At 25.8% G+C, this 20244-nt stretch overlaps 2 protein-coding genes across 5 annotated transcripts in view; one reads left to right on the top strand and one right to left on the bottom strand.

The window, feature by feature from the left end:
- The window catches only part of LOC119611781 (synapsin-like), a gene marked incomplete at its 5' end in the record, with an annotated part of 37298 nt that extends 17841 nt beyond the window's left edge, over positions 1 to 19457 (bottom strand). The window contains 4 exons of the mRNA XM_037967473.1: positions 16425 to 16529; positions 16596 to 16739; positions 18984 to 19055; positions 19297 to 19457. Of these exons, the coding sequence (XP_037823401.1) occupies positions 16425 to 16529; positions 16596 to 16739; positions 18984 to 19055; positions 19297 to 19457 (482 nt within the window). The remainder of the gene's footprint in view (positions 1 to 16424; positions 16530 to 16595; positions 16740 to 18983; positions 19056 to 19296) is intronic.
- Positions 427 to 16428, top strand: LOC119611771 (tissue inhibitor of metalloproteinase). Of its 4 annotated transcripts, XM_037967459.1 has the most exons (6): positions 433 to 557; positions 698 to 866; positions 12363 to 12506; positions 15303 to 15388; positions 15573 to 15791; positions 15868 to 16428. In XM_037967459.1, exons 3-6 carry the CDS (start codon positions 12374 to 12376, stop codon positions 16060 to 16062), a joined length of 633 nt encoding a protein of 210 aa, XP_037823387.1. In that variant the 5' UTR covers positions 433 to 557; positions 698 to 866; positions 12363 to 12373; the 3' UTR covers positions 16063 to 16428. The 4 variants fall into 4 exon arrangements, with proteins under 4 accessions (XP_037823390.1, XP_037823387.1, XP_037823389.1 ...); XM_037967462.1 differs by having other exon boundaries at positions 427 to 866; XM_037967461.1 differs by lacking the exon at positions 698 to 866.
- Positions 19458 to 20244: the final 787 nt, after the last annotated feature.

Raw genomic sequence — 20244 nt, 5'->3', positions numbered from 1 at the left:
AAATTTACGATCAGTTTTCTATAAAGTAAATTGACAATATGATTTTATAGAAATAATTCTCGATCCATTTCTATAGAGAAAAAATGATCATGATCAATTTACGATAAATTTTCTATAAGAGAATAATCACTATGAATTTTCTATATAAAGAACAGTTTTTGATAAATTTTTTCTATATAAAGAAAAATTTGGATTAAGTTTTTATTTAAAAAAAAATTCTCAATTAAGTTTAAAAATTAGAATTAAAGAAATTTTCAATAAATTTTTATTTCATTACTCCCTAAAAACTTTTCAGACTGCCCTCATTTAAATGAGTAAATAAAATTGTCTTTGGTAGCTTGTAAGAATTTTTTGTTTTTATATTTTTTTTTCAATTTTTTTTAACCAATATGAGTATAAACAATGAAACAGTTCATAATTTCATTCAGTCGTGAATTTCTTATAAAACGGTCAAGTCTTCGCGAACACAACAACATTTTGAGGTTGTTGCTGCCGCAAAAGTTTTTTTTTTTTTCAATATTTCGCTCTTCGGTTTTCCTTGCTGCTGTATTGCGTGTGTATGTGTTTTTTTTTTTTTTTGAAAATCTATAAAATATTTATTAGATTTTCTTTTAAATATTGAAATTATCTATTTCTAAATTGAAAATTTAAATAAATGTGCATACAGTGAGTGTTTGTTGTGTCTTGTCAATTTTAGTGTTTAAATTGGGGGAGAAAAGCTGCCTTCAAAATAAATGAATGGATTTAAATTGATTTAAGAGTGATTTAAAAATAAACCAGAAACAAAATAAAACATTTTTTAAAAACATATAAAAAATAATAAAACAAAACAACAAATCGAAAACTATTAATTTTGTTTGATTGGGGTAAGTTGTTGTAGAGTGAAAACACACACTCACTTTTTTTTGCGTTAAAGTGCGTGTGTTTTATTTCATTTGGTTTGAACTGTGAAATTGAAAGTGTTGTTGCTTTGATGAATGTTTGTTGTGGGTGATTTGAAGGAGTGTTTTCATTTGTATGAGAAATAATTGAAAATATGTATGAGTGTTCTTTTTGTAATTCAAAAAAAAAAAAAAAAAAATTCTTTTTTCGAAGATAAGAATTTGTATATTAAACAAATTGTATGTTTTTTTTGGCGTTATTAACAATATGACTAATTTTTTTAAATTTTCGACTCAAAAAGTGTTTTTATGTAATATATTTTTAAATTAAAAAAAATATATATTTTATTTATTAAATTTTTACCACTATATAAACAAAATTATCGATCAATTTTCTGTAGAGAGACAATTTATGATCTATTTATATTATTAAACTTTCACTATTTCACTATATAGACAAAATTATCGATCATCGATCAGGGAAGTTTTTCATCAATTTTCTATTTCTATTCAATATAAATTTTCCATATCGTGAAAATTTTCGATAATTTTTGCAGAAATTTATAAATTTTCAATAAAGAAAAACTTCTCGATCTGTTTTCTGCATAGAAAAAACACACGATCAATATTCAACATAGAAGAATGTTCACGAAATATTTTTTGTTATAAATAAATTTCAAGATTTTCACGATCAATTTTTATATAGCAAAAAAATTTTTGATCAATTTTCTTTATATGGAAATGTCAAGATCAATAGCCAATATAAAGATATTTATATAGAGAAGATTAACGAAACATAATTCTCGATCAATTTTCTGTATAGAGAAAACTCACGAAGAATTTTTAGTATTGTGACAGATCTCGATAATTTGTTTTTTATATAAAATATTCATGATCAATTTTTTAAAAGGAGAAGATTCAGGAAATTATTTTTCTGTAGAGGAAATTTGTGATCAATTTCTCATAAACAGATATAAATTACAATGAATTATTCTTATAGAGAAATTTAGTGACAGTTCTCCTTTAATATTCTTTATAGAAAAAATTCACGATCAATTTTCTTTATAGAGAAAATTCACGACACGTTTTTAATATGGAGAAGATCACTATAACATATTTTGTAGACAAAATAGATGATCAATTTATCATATTTACCGTTTAATTTTCTATATAAAGTTTTTCACATATGGAAAGTTCTCGATCAATTATCTTTATAAAAGAAATTAACGATTAATTTTCTTTGCAGAGAAAGTATACGATTACTTTTTAATATGAATGCTTAAGTAAATTTATGATTTTTCATACAAATATAATTTGCGATCAATTATTTGAATAGAGAAAACTCACGATCATTTACAAATATAGTTAAAGTTCACCATCGATATTCTTTAAAGAGAAAATTAACGATAAATGTTTAATATAGAGATCACTATAAAGTATTTTTAAAGAAAATTGAGGGTCAATTGCCAGATACGATCAATTCTCAAGATAAATTTTCCACATAGAGAAAGTCCTCGTTCAAGTATCTTTTATAGAAGAAATTCCCGATTAATTCTCTATATAGGGAAAGTATACGATAAATTTATATTATTGTGTAGAGAAAAATCCATGATTGATTTCTCATAAAGTCATAATTCACGATCAATTATTCGTATAGAAAAAAGTTATAATCAATATTCAATATAATGACAGTTTCCAAAAGAATTTTATTTTTAGAGAAAATTCGCGATCAATTTTCTATATAGAGAAAATTCACAATATTTTTTTTTGTATTAAAAACATTTGCGATCAATTTTAAGTATTGAAAAAATTCACAAACGAATTTCTATATAAGGAAAATTCTAGAAATTCGAGATAAATTTTTAATATAAAGTTCTCGATCAAATTTTTTTATAGAGAAAATTCAATGTTAATTTTCTTTACAGTGAAAATTCAAGATCACTTCATGTTCATTTTATATAGAAACAATATACAATAACTTTTTAGAAAACTCACGATCATTTATCAATATAGTGAAAGTTCACCATCAATATTCTTTATAGAGAAAATTCACAATAAATTTTCTATATAGAGAAGATCATTATAAAATATTTTGAAAGAAATACATGTAGGTAGACACACATGATCAATTTCTCATAAAGTCATAATTCACGATCAATTATTTGTATAGAAAAAAGTTACGATAAATTTTCAATATAAAGGCAGTTTCCAAAAAGATTTTATTTTTAGAGAAAATTCACGATCAATTTTCTTTATAGAGAAAATTCACAATAATTTTTTTGTATTAAGAAAATTTGCTATCAATTCTCAGTTTTGAAAACAATTCACGACCAAATTTCCATATAAAGAAAATGCTCGAAATTTGGGATAAACTTTTAATAGAAATAACATTGCTAGCTGTCAAAACTAAAATTTGCAACATTTGACCTTTTTTTCTATGTGCATTGCACTTGTTGCAATTGCATTATAAACGATAGAATTCTATTAAAAACTGTCTGTCTGTAAGTGTTAGGAAATATGTATGGGAGTGTATGCAAACCAATGTGTGTTCGACTATACATGATGTGTGCCTACATCTATATGTCAATGGTCACCGAAATTCTTGTTCTTGTAATTTGTTACTCATCTTCATTTAGCTTTTTTTCTTCTTCTTCTTTTGTACAGATTTTGAGTGATTAGTCGTCGTCAAACTTTTTGAAAAAAATGTTCGTTCGGCCATACAAAGGGCGGTTGTTGACGTTGTGTTTGTGTTGTAGCTTGTTCACTTTTCTTTTTTACATCATGTGTCTGTCTAATATATATTTTTTTGTCCAAATTCAAAACAGCCGAAGAAGACAACCTCGAAATGGCTCATAAATTTGCCACTCAAACAAATGTGCTGTTTTGTATCTGTTTCAGTTGTTGTGGATTTTTTCTGTGTTTTCCAATTTGATTCTTAAACATTTTCATAGTAAAGTATTGAATATTATTGTTATGGTTGAGTTTTTATAGACAAACATACATATAAACATGCAGTGAGAAGGAAAAATAAAAAGGGAATTTTTAAAAATTTTGAATTTTTTTTTTTTATAAAAGTGTTTATAAGAAAACTCCCGATCAATTTTCAATATGCATAGTGAAAACACTCCTTTAAATTTCTTTATTGAGAAAACTTGCGATTTAGTTTCTTTTTAGACTAAATTATCTATATAGAGATATAGATTCTTGATCAATTTACTTTTAGTATAGAACTGTCGATCAGTAAATTTTTTTTTTTTTAAGAAAAATTTCAAAGATTTCTCTTTTTAATAGAAAAGAATATTCCGTTTTTAGAGAAAATTTTACAAAAATTTATTTTTTTATAGAAGATTGCGAAAAATTTTTCTTTTTAAAAATTAATTTTTTGAAAATTTAACTTTTTTATATTTCTATAAAATGAAAATTTTTCATTTTATAGAAAATTTCTCCTTTAGAAAATGTTTAAAAATGTTTTTATTGACAATTTTCTCAATTTTTTCATAGAAAATTTTCGATAATTTCACTATTTTTATAAAAATTTTTAGAAAAATTTATTCTCTGTTTTTCAAAATTTTCCATTTTTTTTATAGAAAATTTTTAAAAATTTTTCTTTCTTAAGAAAATTTTTCTTTTTTTATAAAAATTTATCTTCTGTATAGAAATTTTCCTTTTTTTATAGAAAATACTTCAAAATTTTCTCTTTTTTACAGAAAATCTTTCGAAAATTTTTAAAAATTATTCTTATAGAAAATTTTCATTTTTTTATAGAAAATTTTCGAAAATTCCTTTTTTTATAGAAACAATTTCCAAATTTTCTCTTTTTTAGGTCAGTTCTAGTTTAGTTCTAATTCAGTTCTTGTTCAGTTCTAGTTCAGTTCTAGTTCAGTTCTAGTTCAGTTCTAGTTCAGTTCTAGTTCAGTTCTAGTTCAGTTCTAGTTCAGTTCTAGTTCAGTTCTAGTTCAGTTCTAGTTCTAGTTCAGTTCTAGTTCAGTTCTAGTTCAGTTCTAGTTCAGTTCTAGTTCAGTTCTAGTTCAGTTCTAGTTCAGTTCTAGTTCAGTTCTAGTTCAGTTCTAGTTCAGTTCTAGAGTTCTAGTTCAGTTCTAGTTCAGTTCTAGTTCAGTTCAGTTCTAGTTCAGTTTTCTCTTTTCATCAAAAATTTTGAAAATTTCTCTTTTTTATAAAAAATCAATCGAAAATTTATCATTTATTTAGAAATTGCCTTTTTTTTAGAAAATATTTCGAAAATTTATCTTTTTTATAGAAAATCTTTCGTAAATTTTTAATTTTTTTAAAAAAAAAAATTTCAAAAACTTTATTTTTTTATAAAAAATTTCTGTTTTTAATAAAAAATTCAGGAAAATTTTACTTTTAATAGAAAATCTAAAAAATGTATCATTTTTTAAAGAAAATTCTCAATTTTTTTTTTAATTATTATAGAAAATATCCCTTTTTATAGAAATTTGCCTTTATTAAAAAAATTTCGAAAATTTACTTTTTTAAAGAAAATTTTTGAAAATCTCTTTTATAGAAAATTTTAAGTTTTTTTCCATATTTAAAGAAGTTTTTCGAATATGTAAATTTTGTAATATTTTCGTTACGCTCTCTTTTATTCTGATAGACACTGTACAATAAAGCTCCACATAAACTGCCAATAATTAATTGTCTATTTTTAGTGTAAAAACATTTGTTGTTGCTGCTGTTGTTGTTTTTTTTTTTATAGGATTAGCAACAATTTGTATAAAAAAGCAAAAAGCACACAGTTTGTGTTCGTTGTTTATTATTTTGCTGTGACAATATTTCTTTTGGTTTGTTTGTTTTTTTTAACGTAATTTTCGGCGTAAATAAAAGAATGACGAAGAAATGAAAAAGTAAACATTATGGTTTAATTTAAATGAATTAAAAAAGAAAATTATTATAGCAAAATAAAAATAAATATTTACACACCAGCAACATGCCAGAAAACCGCAAAATTTTTAACATTTATCTTAAAAAATTTTAAAGAAATTTTAAATATTTGCTTGTTACTCATACGTCTTGGTGGCGGTTATTTTCAAAATACAATAAAATAAAACAAATTCAAATATGTAAATGTTTGTGAATGTGTGCGCGTGTGATTCTATATGTTGTTTTTTTTAAGTGTTGACTCAATTTTGTTGCCAATTTTGAATAAATTTTGTTTTATTGAGCTTACGTTTTAATTTGGAACGATTTGTATTATTTATTTATCTGTTTTATTTGTCTAAAATTTTATTTATTCATTTATTTATTCAAGTGTTTTTCTCATTGCTATTTAGTAATCGTTTGTATTTGCAATTTTTTTATTTATTTTTTTTTTGTTTTGTCTTGGTTATTGGTTTTATATTTATGTTTTTATATACAATTTGTTTTCCTTTTTTATGGTTTTTTCTTCTTTTTTTCTTTCTTTAGTTTACATAATAAATCATATTCATAATTAGTCAAGCCTTAATTGCTTTTGTGCTTAAACAATTTATGGTGTAGCCAGCATTTGAATTTGAATTTTTATTTGTAAAAAGAGAAGAAGGTATTTTTTAAATTAATTATATTTTAAATTAAGCACATGTTCTTTACACATACGTAGTATGTCTGTTTCAATATTTAACTTTCTAGTGAAATTGTTAATGCAGTTTATGGAATGAATCATTATTGTATCTTTAATTATTACAATTTTCTTTAAATATTTATTGTACATACACAAATTACTTATTTCCTTTAAATAATGGATTTTCTGAATTTTTAGTATTAATTCATTAAAGCAAATATTTGAAATTATTTCTGGGAATTTTTCTGAACTAGAACTGAATTAGAACTGAACTAGAACTGAACTAGAACTGAACTAGAACTGAACTAGAACTGAACTAGAACTGAACTAGAACTGAACTAGAACTGAACTAGAACTGAACTAGAACTGAACTAGAACTGAACTAGAACTGAACTAGAACTGAACTAGAACTGAACTGAACTAGAACTGAACTAGAACTGAACTAGAACTGAACTAGAACTGAATTAGAACTGAACTAGAACTGAACTAGAACTGAACTAGAACTGAACTAGAACTGAACTAGAACTGAACTAGAACTGAACTAGAACTGAACTAGAACTGAACTAGAACTGAACTAGAACTGAACTAGAACTGAACTAGAACTGAACTAGAACTGAACTAGAACTGAACTAGAACTGAACTAGAACTGAACTAGAACTGAACTAGAACTGAACTAGAACTGAACTAGAACTGAACTAGAACTGAACTAGAACTGAACTAGAACTGAACTAGAACTGAACTAGAACTGAACTAGAACTGAACTAGAACTGAACTAGAACTAGAACTGAACTAGAACTGAACTAGAACTGAACTAGAACTGAACTAGAACTGAACTGGAGCTGAACTAGAATTGAAAATTCGAATAAAATTTTAGAAAATTTCTCATATTTATGAAAAATTTATAAAAAATTTTGTTTTTCTTTTGTTGGGAAAATTTTCATTTAGTTTTATAGATGTTTTTCAAAAATTATATTCTTTAAATGTATGCACCTCCAAAAATTTTCCATTTTTCGAAAGTTTTATAATTAAAACCACCCATTACTTGACAACTTCTGTGTAATACATGTCTTTATAAAATGGTTGCTGTTTTTCTTTTCTCTTCGTTTCCATCACAATAAAATTAATTTCCTTAGAAATCAAGTTTTTTTTTTTTTAATGCTTACATGTTTCATAACTTTATTCTCTAAAGGCTCATAAATGTACAATTAGCTGCTCCTTTAAATTAAATTTGAAACAATTTACTTCATTAAAAACTGCTTACAAATCTTTAACATTTTAACTGACATCGTAAAAGCCTACAATATTAATGAATTTTTAGCAGCTAATGTAAATTATATTTTACATTCTCCTGTTCCTCCCACTAAACACATACATAAATACCAACATAATGGAACCAACCAAAAAAAAAAAAAAAAAACAGCCACCAATTATGTTTTCCAGCTTAATTATTTAATATGAAAACATTATTTATAATTTCCTACACAACAATAACAACAACAATTTAGTGCCATTCATAGATCAAATTACCACAATTAGGAGGCTCATAAAGTTATAAAAAAAGAACATGAACTGAACTTGAATATTTTTATAATACATTTACTAATTTTGTGATAAATATAAAAGAGAAAAACATTAAATGAAACCAAAAAAAAAAAAAAAACATTGATAAACAGCATAAACAATAATCAATAAATATCATTGGCAAAATTAAATAGCCACAAAACTACGACTGCTCCCCTTTTTAAATGCTGACCAGGAGCTGCTATATAAAAGTATCATATGGCGTTTTAATGTTCATTTATTTGGTTAAACAGCCCCCGTTGTTAATTGTGCAAATTCTGTTTATGTTGGGGACAATATTTTAAACAAAAAACACATGCAGACATTTTGTTTATTTTTTGTTTAATAAAAAGTTTTTGCTTATAGAATTAAAAATATTAAATTTTAATAGACTTTTGTTTATTTATATTTTGTTTTGGGAATTATTTTTTATTGGTTTTGTTCTTTAAACGAGCTGCCAAAAACACCAAACAACACGTTTAATCGTTTATAAAAAAAAAAACTGTCATAAAACAATCAAAATATTTGCCAGATTTTAATAAAAGATTTCTGGTTTAATTTTTTTTTTTTTTTTGGCTTTAAAGTCTTATTAATTGTTGTAAAACAACTAGGGTTTTCATAGCAGGAATTAATGGAACAAAATTTCCCATTTGGTTAACATTTACATTTAGTAAAAATGTTTAAAGAAGTTTTTAAGACAAAATTTTCCTTTTTATAAAAGTATCGTTAAAAATTTAGTTTTCAAACATTTCTTTATTTAAGAGAATTTATTTTCTATTCTATTTTTTATAGAATATTTCCAAAAATTAATCATTTTTTCTAGAAAATTGTTATAAAACTTCACTTTTTATAGAAAATTTTAAAAAAATTCTATTTTTAATAGAAAATTTTCAAAACATTCACATAAAAAAAATCCACTTTGTATAAAACTTATTCAAAAATTACTTTTTTTATAGAAAATGTACAAAAAATTCTTTATTTTATATTTTTTTTTAAATTTTTAAAAAATTTTTTTTATAGAAATTTTTTTTCGAAATTTTCTCTTTTTTATATTTTTAGAGAAAATTATTGAAAATTTATCTTTTTTATAGAAACTAGAACTGAACTGAACTAGAACTGAACTAGAACTGAACTAGAACTGAACTAGAACTGAACTAGAACTGAACTAGAGCTGAACTAAAACTAAACTAGAACTGAACTAGAACTGAACTAGAACTGAACTAGAACTGAACTAGAACTGAACTAGAACTGAACTAGAACTGAACTAGAACTGAACTAGAACTGAACTAGAACTGAACTAGAACTGAACTAGAACTAGAACTGAACTAGAACTGAACTAGAACTGAACTAGAACTGAACTAGAACTGAACTAGAACTGAACTAGAACTGAACTAGAACTGAACTAGAACTGAACTAGAACTGAACTAGAACTGAACTAGAACTGAACTAGAACTGAACTAGAACTGAACTAGAACTAGAACTGAACTAGAACTGAACTAGAACTGAACTAGAACTGAACTAGAACTGAACTAGAACTGAACTAGAACTGAACTAGAACTGAACTAGAACTGAACTAGAACTGAACTAGAACTGAACTAGAACTGAACTAGAACTGAACTAGAACTGAACTAGAACTGAACTAGAACTGAACTAGAACTGAACTAGAACTGAACTAGAACTGAACTAGAACTGAACTAGAACTGAACTAGAACTGAACTAGAACTGAACTAGAACTGAACTAGAACTGAACTAGAACTGAACTAGAACTGAACTAGAACTGAACTAGAACTGAACTAGAACTGAACTAGAACTGAACTAGAACTGAACTAGAACTGAATTAGAACTGAACTAAAACTGAACTAGAACTGAACTAGAACTGAACTAGAACTGAACTAGAACTGAACTAAAACTGAACTAAAACTAAACTAGAACTGAACTAAAACTGAACTAGAATTGAACTAGAATTGAACTAGAATTGAACTAGAATTGAACTAGAACTGAACTAGACCTGAACTAAAACTGAACTAAAACTGAACTAGAACTCAACTAGAACTGAACTAGAACTGAACTAGAACTGAACTAGAACTGAACTAGAACTGAACTAGAACTGAACTAGAACTAAACTAGAACTGAACTAGAACTGAACTAGAACTGAACTAGAACTGAACTATAACTGAACTAGAACTGAACTAGAACTGAACTAGAACTGAACTAGAACTGAACTAGAACTGAACTAGAACTGAACTAGAACTGAACTAGAACTGAACTAGAACTGAACTAGAACTGAACTAGAACTGAACTAGAACTGAACTAGAACTGAACTAGAACTGAACTAGAACTGAACTAGAACTGAACTAGAACTGAACTAGAACTGAACTAGAACTGAACTAGAACTGAACTAGAACTGAACTAGAACTGAACTAGAACTGAACTAGAACTGAACTAGAACTGAACTAGAACTGAACTAGAACTAGAACTGAATTAAAACTGAACTAGAACTGAACTAGAACTGAACTAGAACTGAACTAAAACTGAACTTAAACTAAACTAGAACTGAACTAAAACTGAACTAGAATTGAACTAGAATTGAACTAGAATTGAACTAGAACTGAACTAGAACTGAACTAGAATTTAACTAAAACTGAACTAGAACTTAATTGGAATTGAACTAGAACTGAACTAGAATAGAACTAGAATAGAACTAGAATAGAACTAGAACTGAACTAGAACTGCATTTTTGAAATTTACAAAAAATTCTCTTTTTACAAAAAGTCATTGAAAATTTCTCTATAAAAAAATTGAAATTTAAATGTCTTTATTTATAGTTTTTGGATTGATCTGCTGAATTTTAGAAAATAACCATTTGTATTATTTTAAAAGGGTATTTAGTAACTTTATAAGATTTTTTAAAAAAGATGAACTAATGTAAAAATTTTGCTCAAATTGTTTAGTAATCTAAACATTCTTATCATTTAAATAATATAAAAATAAAAACAAAAAGGAAACTAATCTATTTGTTTAAATGTAATCTTTACTAAACATTGCACATTTAAAATTCTTGATAATTGTAAATATTAAATGACATCATGTAAATTAAATATGAAAATGTTAAAGTTAATTTTATTTGAGTGCAGTTTTAGTTTTGGTTTATTAGTAACACATATTTTATGTGGAAATTATATTGCAGAAGGTAATTATTATTATTATTATATTTATTCATCAACATTATTAATCATGCAAATTACATGTTTTGAAAAAAAATCATACAAATTGTTAACAAGTCAGTGTGTTATAAATTTATTTTGTGTTTTCAAATCTTTAGCATTTGTAAGAGATTTATCATTTGGTTTGTATTTTATGGTGGGTGTTTGAAATATTAAACAGATTTGTAATGTTTTTTTCAACTTTGGGGCATTGAGCTTTTTATTAAAAAAAAAAAACAACTGATTTATAATTAATTATTGTTATAAATTAAAATATGTTTAAAGACAGTTTCAAACATGTTTTAATAAATAATGAAACAAGTTGTGTATATTTTTACTGTTAACCAGATAAAGGTCAAGAACATGTAATAAACGGGTTAGTTGGGAGACCTGTTACAAAATGCCAATAAATCCCTACCAAACTTTAGCTTGATTAATGAACGGTAGAACTTCTTTATGTAAAATGTTTGAATGAGAGGGGGTGGAGTAACCCCCAAGAACTAGTTATAGAACTAGTTCTGTAATATCAGCTAAATCTGTTATAAAAATTTAATTCATTAGAAAATTGTCCTCTTCTGGGAATTTATGTCATAAAATTTAATGATTCCACTGATTAAAATAACAACCAACTATTTCTCATAAAACCCTTACGTTACACTGTGCTAATGTAACTCTTAAAACCTCACTACACACGTGAATTTCTCAAATAGATTTTAAATATTTTCCGTCATTTGATTTTTGCTCATTTAAAAACCAAAAGTGTCACAATTTTTATTATTATTCGTTTTTTTTTTACATTATTTGCATTTTTTTACAATTTTTGTTTTCTTGTTAAGTGATGTGAGAAGATGCTTTTAGAAAACTACAAATAATAAATGAACTAAAACTAAATGTTGTTTGTTAATAATTTAGTGCAAAATACATTTTTTGTTTTAAACAAACAGCCAGACGGACAAGTTAAGTTTACAAGTGCATTTGAATTATTTTAAACAGTTTAATTAACACAGTTTTTCTGTTTTCTGCTAACAAGTTTGTGTGGGTTGATAAATTTATACAAAAAATATTAAATTTCTTTAGCATTTTGTTATTGTTGTACTAAACAAAAAATCTTAAATTTAATTTAAAAAATAATATAATTTCTCTTATTTCCTTTTTTTGTAGTTGCTGCCATTATGCATTTTTCCAAATATTTAAGCTTTTTAACTTTGGCCTGTCTGGCCGTTTTGACATTTTATTCTACCCCCTCTATGGCCTGCTCCTGTATGCCGGCTCATCCTCAAACCAGCTATTGTAATGCAGATTATGGTGAGTAATATTAAACTGTTTTATTTTATTTATTTATATTGAAATTCAAAATTTTGATTGATGTACTTTTTATATGATTGAATAATTATATTAAATATTAATTTATTACTATAAATCGTTTAAACATATAATTGATTAAGAGTAATTGTACCAAACCTGTTTGGTAAGTAATCACTGTTATTGGTTAAATGATTTTATAGATAATGACAGATGTTAAATGATATTTGCGGTACAGCTTTAATTTTCAATAACCGGTCGAATAGTGACGAAGTAAAGATACTCTTTTCATACCCTACATCACTATAGTGGGCAGGGTTTTATGCGTTTGTGTTGATGTTTGTAACGCCCAAAAATATTGGTGCTACACCTTACAGTATACCAATTCGCTCAGAAACAGTTTCTGAGTCGATTTAGCTATGTCCGTCCGTCTGTGTGTCCATGTAAACCTTGTGCGCACTCTACAGGTTGCAATTTTCAAGATAATTTGATGAAATTTTTGCACATACTCTTCTTATGACGAAGCCTATTGAAAATGGTTAAAATCGGTCCATTATTTCATATTGTCCAAAATTACTGTCTCTATAGAACATATCTCCTTCTATAGAAAATATTAAATAAATTTCTCTTTTTTATAGAATGTTTCACAAATTTATAGAAATTATCGACAATTTCTCTTTTTATAGAAAATTATCGAAAAATAAAGCTTTTATAGAAAATTTTCAAAAATTTCTCTTTTTCATAGAAAATTTACGAACATTTCACTTTTTATATAAAATTTACAAAGATTTTCCTTTTTTTTATAAAAACAGAAAATTTCTCTCTTATTAAAGAAAATTTTCGTAAAAAATCTTTCTTGTAATAAATTTTCAGAAATTTTTTTACTTTTTTTATAACTCACCTTAGAAAATTTCGAAATACTTAGAAAAATTAAAATTCACTTTTTCTTAGAAAATTTCAATAAAAACCTATCTTTATTAAATAAATCTTTTTATGCAAAATTTTTTAACATTTCTATTTTTAGAACTTTTTAAAAAATTTTCTTTTTTAAAATTCTTATTTATATATTTAAAAAATTTTATTTAAATTTAAATATATTTAAAAAAAAATTAATTTTTAGAAATTTTTACGAACTCTTTTTTCAAAATTTTCTAAAAAGTCTCTTATTTTAAAAACATTAACTTTTCTATAGAAAATTTTCGAAAATTGTCTATAAAAAAGTGAAATTGTCGAAAATGTTCTATAAAGAAGAGTAGTTTTCGTAACTTTCTATAAAAAAGAGACATTTTTTTGGACAATTTTCGAAAATTTCTATTAAAAAAATTTTTACTTTTTTTATACAAACATCTCTTTTATACAAATTTCTCTTTTTTATAGAAAACTTTCAAATATTCCTCTTTTTTATTATAGAAAATTTTCGAAAATTACTTATAGAACATTTTCGAAAATTTATGTTTTTATAGAAAAAATTTTTAAAATTTCACATTTTTATAGAAAATATTCAACAATCTCTTTTTTATAGAAACATTATTTTTCTTTTTTGTATAAAAAATTTCTCTTTTTTATAGAAACTTTTCGCAATTTTTTCTTCTTTTATAATTTTTTTTTTCGAAAATTTCTCTTTTTTTATTGAAATTTTTATAAAATATCTCCTTTTTTATTAAAAAAATCTTTTTCGAAAATTCCGTTTTCTTACAGAAAATTTTCGAAAATCTCTCTTTTTTTATTAAAGAAAAATTTCGAAAATTTCTCTCTTTTATATAAAAAAATCTCTCTTTTTTATAGAAATTTTTTCTTAAATCTCTCTTTTTTTATTAAAAAAAATTCGAAAATTTATTTCTTTATAGAAAATCTTCGAAAATCTCTCTTTTTTAAATAAAAATTATAAAAACTCTCTTGTTTATATAAAAAAATCATTCTTTTTTTCTTATAGAAAATTTTCGAGAATGTCCTTTTTTCTTATAAGAACTTTTTGAAATTTTTTTTTTCAGAATTTGCTATTTTTTGACAATTTTAATAAATTTTTTAAAAATTACTTTTTGTCTAAGAATATTTTGATAGTTTTTAGAAATATTTAAAAAATTCTCTTTTTTCAGAAAATTTTGGAAAATTCTCTTTTTTTCGGAAAATTTTGAAAAATTCTCTTTTTTAGAATTTTTTTTAGTGAAAAGAAAATTTTTGAAAAATTTTCTCTTTTTATAGAAAATTTACGAAAAATTTATCTTTTTAAGAAAAATGTCCCTTTTTATAGAAACATTTTTCTTATTATAGAAAATTTTGGAAAAAATTTTCCTTCTATAGAAAATTTTTTGGCAAATTTCTCTTTTTATAGAACATTTTCGGAATATTCCTTTTTTTATAGAAAATTTTTAAAAAATTTCCCATTTTTCAAAGAAATTTTTTATAGAAATTTATAAGAAATTCTCTTTTTCTTGAAATTTCGAGAATGTACTAAAATGTCTCTTTTTTAAAAATTTTCTTATAGAACATTAATTCAAAAACTATTTTAAAAAATTGTTCATTTCAATTTCTATAAAACTTCTAAACTAATATTAATAGATCGAGTGACCAGCAACTAATTCGAATTAAGATTCGAAACTACTGTAAATATCTATTATAACATTGACGTAACTCAAAACATTAAAATACAAGGAGTATAAGTATAAAACTTATATTTAATTTAAATAAAAAATGAGAAAAAAAAACTTTGAACTAAAATTTTTTACAAGCCCTTTGAATAATGTCAGTTAAAACCAACTTGTTATCTCTTCTTTTTTTCTTTGATTCTCCTATTTGTAGTTGTGGTTGTACGTGTCCTGCGCAAATCTACACGTTTGGTTAAACATCAAGCCGCCTATAAAGTGGAAATAAAAAAATCCTACAAGGTAAATAAATCAACACGCTCAATAGTAGTTGTAGACTTATACAACTTACACTACTAGTAATCTTCATTATATACTATTTATAAGAGAACTTCACTTGTTTTTAAGTTTCTTTATTTAAGTTTATAATCCCAATATAAAATGCTGATAATCTTTTTATCTTTTTTTTCATATTTATAAACAACAGATGACACCCGAAGGTCATAAAACATTGAGACATGGTCGTGTACTTACACCGCTCGAGGACAGTATGTGTGGTGTTAATTTGATATTGGGCAAATTGTATGTTATAGCCGGTCGGGGAGCTCAATTGAGTTTATGTAATTATGTCAAAGAGTATCAGAAAATGAGCATTATAGAGAGAAAAGGATTCTCGGGTGTTTATCGTAAGGCATGTGGTTGTGAGGTAAGTGAAAGAATATTTATAGAAATGTTTTAATATAGAGAATCTAAAATTTGTGTTTTTGTTATATCTATTTTAGGTTAAAACCTGTTTTGGTAATAGCTGTTTGGTTCATACCGAAACCGATACCGGTTGCAAATGGTCTCCTATGGCTAAGTGTGAAACTGAGTTTAGTGCTTGCATGCCTTCAACATATCGTACACCTGAGGGTCCTATTAGACAATGTCGTTGGAGAAGAACGCCTTTATATGATGAATGCATGTCAAATCCATGATTTCGTTTTTTTTGGGAATTTACAGTGTCATATATAATCTAATACCGTTGTATTTTGTAAATTTTGCTCGAAGTTAATTATTAATTTATGTTTTAGTTGTAAGTTAAATTATGTATATTTACTGTTAAAATAGTTTTAAGTTTAATTAAGTTTTAAGTTGTTTGTTTTAATCACAGATTAATGCCGTTATTCATAAATGTTTATTAACTATTTATAAATGGTTTATGGAAGGAACATAAAAGTGCTTAAGAAACCATTGTTACCTTTATGATTAACGGATTTGATATGTTATTATATATGAACTATATATATTATGCGATTTTATCTCTGTTTTAAAAATAAAGTTTAAATTTAAAACTTACCAAATATTTGGCTGAAGGAAAGAATGATTGTTCGATTAAAGGAAAAGCATCTTTGCCCATGCGACGTTGTAGTTGTTGCAAATGAGCGAAAACCCAAGGTTTATCCTTTAAATAAAAGTGGTTTTATTAATATTTATAAAATAACATTGTTTAAAAGTTTATTTTATTTACCTGGAATTGATAGATGGAATGCAATGAATTAATACTAGGCACTCCTCCATATTTCAAGCCCAAAATTGTTGAACGATAATCGTTGGATCCATCACGCGGTGGTTGACGTATGAGTACAAAATCTGGTCGAAACATGCGAGGAATCTGTGAAGGAGTTGTTAAAAGTTATAAGTGACATAAAGAAGATATACTAACTAATCCATAGAGTAGTTAATAAACTAAATCGTAGTCCATAGACCAGTTAATGAAGTAGTTTATAGATTAGCCAAAAGGCTAGTCCATAGATTAAACAAGTGCATTTACATTCATATATGTATGCACAAGACTAGACCATATACTGGACAAACTAGTTAACTTAATAGTCTATACTATTAACTAGTCAATAAACTAGTCCAAAACTTTTCCATAGACTGTCAATAAACAAGTTCATAGATTAGCCGAAGGACTTGTTTAAAGTCTCGTCCAAAGACTATAAAGTAGTCCATAGACTGGTCCTTAGACTAGTCTTTGGATCAGACAATAGACTATTCTCTAGATTAGTAAATAGACTAGTCAATATACTAGTCAAAAAACTAGTCAATATACTAGACAAAAGACTAGTCAATAGTCTAATCCTTAGGTTAGTCAATAGACAGGTCCTTAGACTAGTTAATATATTAGTCTCTAGATTAGATCATAGACTAGTCAATGAATTACTCCATAGACTAGTCCCCAGATCAGTCAATAGGATAGTCCATAAACTAGGTCATAGACTAGTCCTTAAATTAGTATATTATCTAGTCCTTAGATTATTCAATAGACAAGTCTATAGACTAGACATGAGACTATTCCATAGGCAAGTTAATAGAGTTGTCAATAGAGAAGTCCATTGACTAGTATATAGGCTAGTTATTAGATTAGTTAATAGACTAGTCCCTAGACTAGTCTCTAGATAGTCAATAGATAAGTCAATAGTCTAGTCAATAGACTAGTTAATATACTAGTCAATATACTAGTCAATAGTCCAGTGAATAGACTAGTCAATAGACAAGGCCATAATGTAGTCAATAGTCTAGTCAATAGACTAGTCAATAGATTAGTCCATAGATTAGTTTCTAAATTAATTCGTAGACTAGTTAATAAACTATTCCATAGACTAGTCCCTAGATCTGTCAATAGGATAGCTAGGTTAGTCCTTACATTAGTCAATAGACTAGTCCATAAACTAGTGCTTAGACTAGTTCATAGACTACTCCATGGACCAGTCCCTAGATTAGTCAATAGGCTAGTTTATAGGCTAGTTCATAGACTAGTCAATATATTAGTCCCTAAACTAGTCTCTAGACTAGTCAAAAGATAAGTCAATAGTCTAGTCAATTGACTAATCAATTTACTAGTCAATAGACTAGTCCCTAAACTAGTCTCTAGACTAGTCAATAGTCTAGTAAATAGTCTAGTCAATAGAGTAGTTAATAGACTAGGCAATAGACTAGTCCATAGATTAGTTTCTAAATTAGTTCGTAGACTAGTTAATAAACTATTCCATAGACCAGTCCCTAGATCTGTCAATAGGATAGCTATTCCTTAGATTAGTCCATAGGTTAGTTCTTACATTAGTCAATAGACTAGTCCATAAACTAGTGCTTAGACTAGTTCATAGACTACTCCATGGACCAGTCCCTAGATTAGTCAATAGGCTAGTTTATAGGCTAGTTCATAGACTAGTCAATATATTAGTTCCTATATTAGTTCATAGACTAGTTAATAGAGTTATCAAGGCCATAGACTAGTTTCTAGATTAGGCAATAGCCTAGTCCATAAATTAGACTCAAGACCTGTCAATGGATTAGTCCTTAGACTAGTCTATGGACTAGACCATACACTAGTCTAGACCTTAGACTAGTCAATAGACTAGTCGTTAGATTAGTAAATAGACTAGTCCATAGACTAGTCCCTAGATTAGGCTAAACACCAGTCAATAGACTTATCTTTAGAATAGTTCTTTGACTAATCAATAGACTAGTCCATTGACTGTTGCTTAGAGTAATAAACAGACTAGTCCCTAGATTAGTCCATAGACTACTGCATATACTAGTCGCTAAATTAGTGCATAGATTAGTTTATAGGCTACTCCAGAGACTAATTTCTTGATTAGTCAATAGGTTCATAGAAGGGTAAATAGTCTAGTTCACAGACTATGCAATAGATTAGACCACATATTAGTAAATTGTCTAGTACATGGACTAGTCAATGAACTAGTCCATAGACAAGTCAATGGGTTGGTCCATAGACTATTGAATAGACTTGTCAATAGAAAATATAGTCGAAAAGTAATTTAATACGTTTAATCCTAAAAAAGTACTCTATTTTAAAAGTTATTGTTAGAAATGTAAAATATTTTCAACTTACCCTTGAATCACCTCTATAAACTTCCATTGTTACGACGGGACCAGATTCAGCACTAGCATGTAAAGTGATATCCTTAAGGAATAATAAAAATATTAACAATTAATAATAAAACAAATCCATTATGGAATATGTATGTTTATTAAACCTATGTTTATAAAGTCAATATATATTATAAGTAATTCTTTAAAACCTTACAAAATATTTATAATTTACATATGTATGCAAGTTGTATAACTGATATGTATTTAAAGGCAACAAATGCCAATATCCACTTGTTATTGTATACATTATTGTTGTTATTATTGCAACTTACCCTAAATTCAGCTTGTTCGACACGTATATCATAATCGCCATGTAAACGTTTACCACGGAAATATTTCGACCAGTCTGTATTGTGGTCATCCAGTACCAACAAAGTAAAATATTTATCTTTGTTGAATGCCGGCGAACGTGTGGCACTTTGAACAGCGGCACCTTTTGTTTGTTATATTTTTTTACGATTTTTTTTTAGTTTTTGATGTTGTGTAGAAAAAAGAAAATTTTTTTCGTTAAACATTGATTTTTATAGGAATGTGAAATAAAAGAAGCTTTTTTTATTTTCTTTTTGCGCGCATTCAAAAGGAAATTTAATTTGTATAATTTGTTGGTAGAAAAAGAAAATTTTAAGTTTAACAGTTGTGTACAAGATAATAGCAGTATTTTTTTTTAAATATTTCTTTTGATGAGAGAGAAATGGTAATGAGAAATTGGGTAAAAATAGAAATAAATCAACTTTGCCATCTGCCCAGATGAAGCCCGATTTTGAGAATATTTTCCTTATATATTTAATACAGAATTAAAGTATGAAATTTATAGTAACAAAACAAAAATTATAACATTATTATTGCTCATTTTCTAATAAATTATTTATTATTTTCTTCTATTAAAAAAAGTGTCACTATCAATTTAATTAACCCACCTTTACACCTTTTCAATACGTAGGGCATTTCTAATTGAAATGTAAAATATATATTTTTTTTATTATATTTCACAAAAAAAGCAAAATGATTTTGTCACGATTTTAAATATTTATCTAAATATTAATAACTGCAGCAACAGCAAAGCTATAGTTATTACAATAACAACAAAAAAAACTTAATAAATATTAATATGTATCTGCATTTTATGGTAATGTGTTTTGTACAATTTATTTTAAATACTCGTCGTATGATTAGAAAAATTTTAATATTTTTTTTTTTTTAGTTTAATGTACATTTTTAGT

This window comes from Lucilia sericata, unplaced genomic scaffold (genome assembly GCF_015586225.1).
Source record: "Lucilia sericata isolate MDLA Ls3-8-SP2 unplaced genomic scaffold, ASM1558622v1 Contig001529F_arrow, whole genome shotgun sequence".
NCBI lineage: Eukaryota > Metazoa > Arthropoda > Insecta > Diptera > Calliphoridae > Lucilia > Lucilia sericata.
Note: the sequence above shows the minus strand (reverse complement) of the source record. Positions and strands in the feature narration are given on the sequence as shown.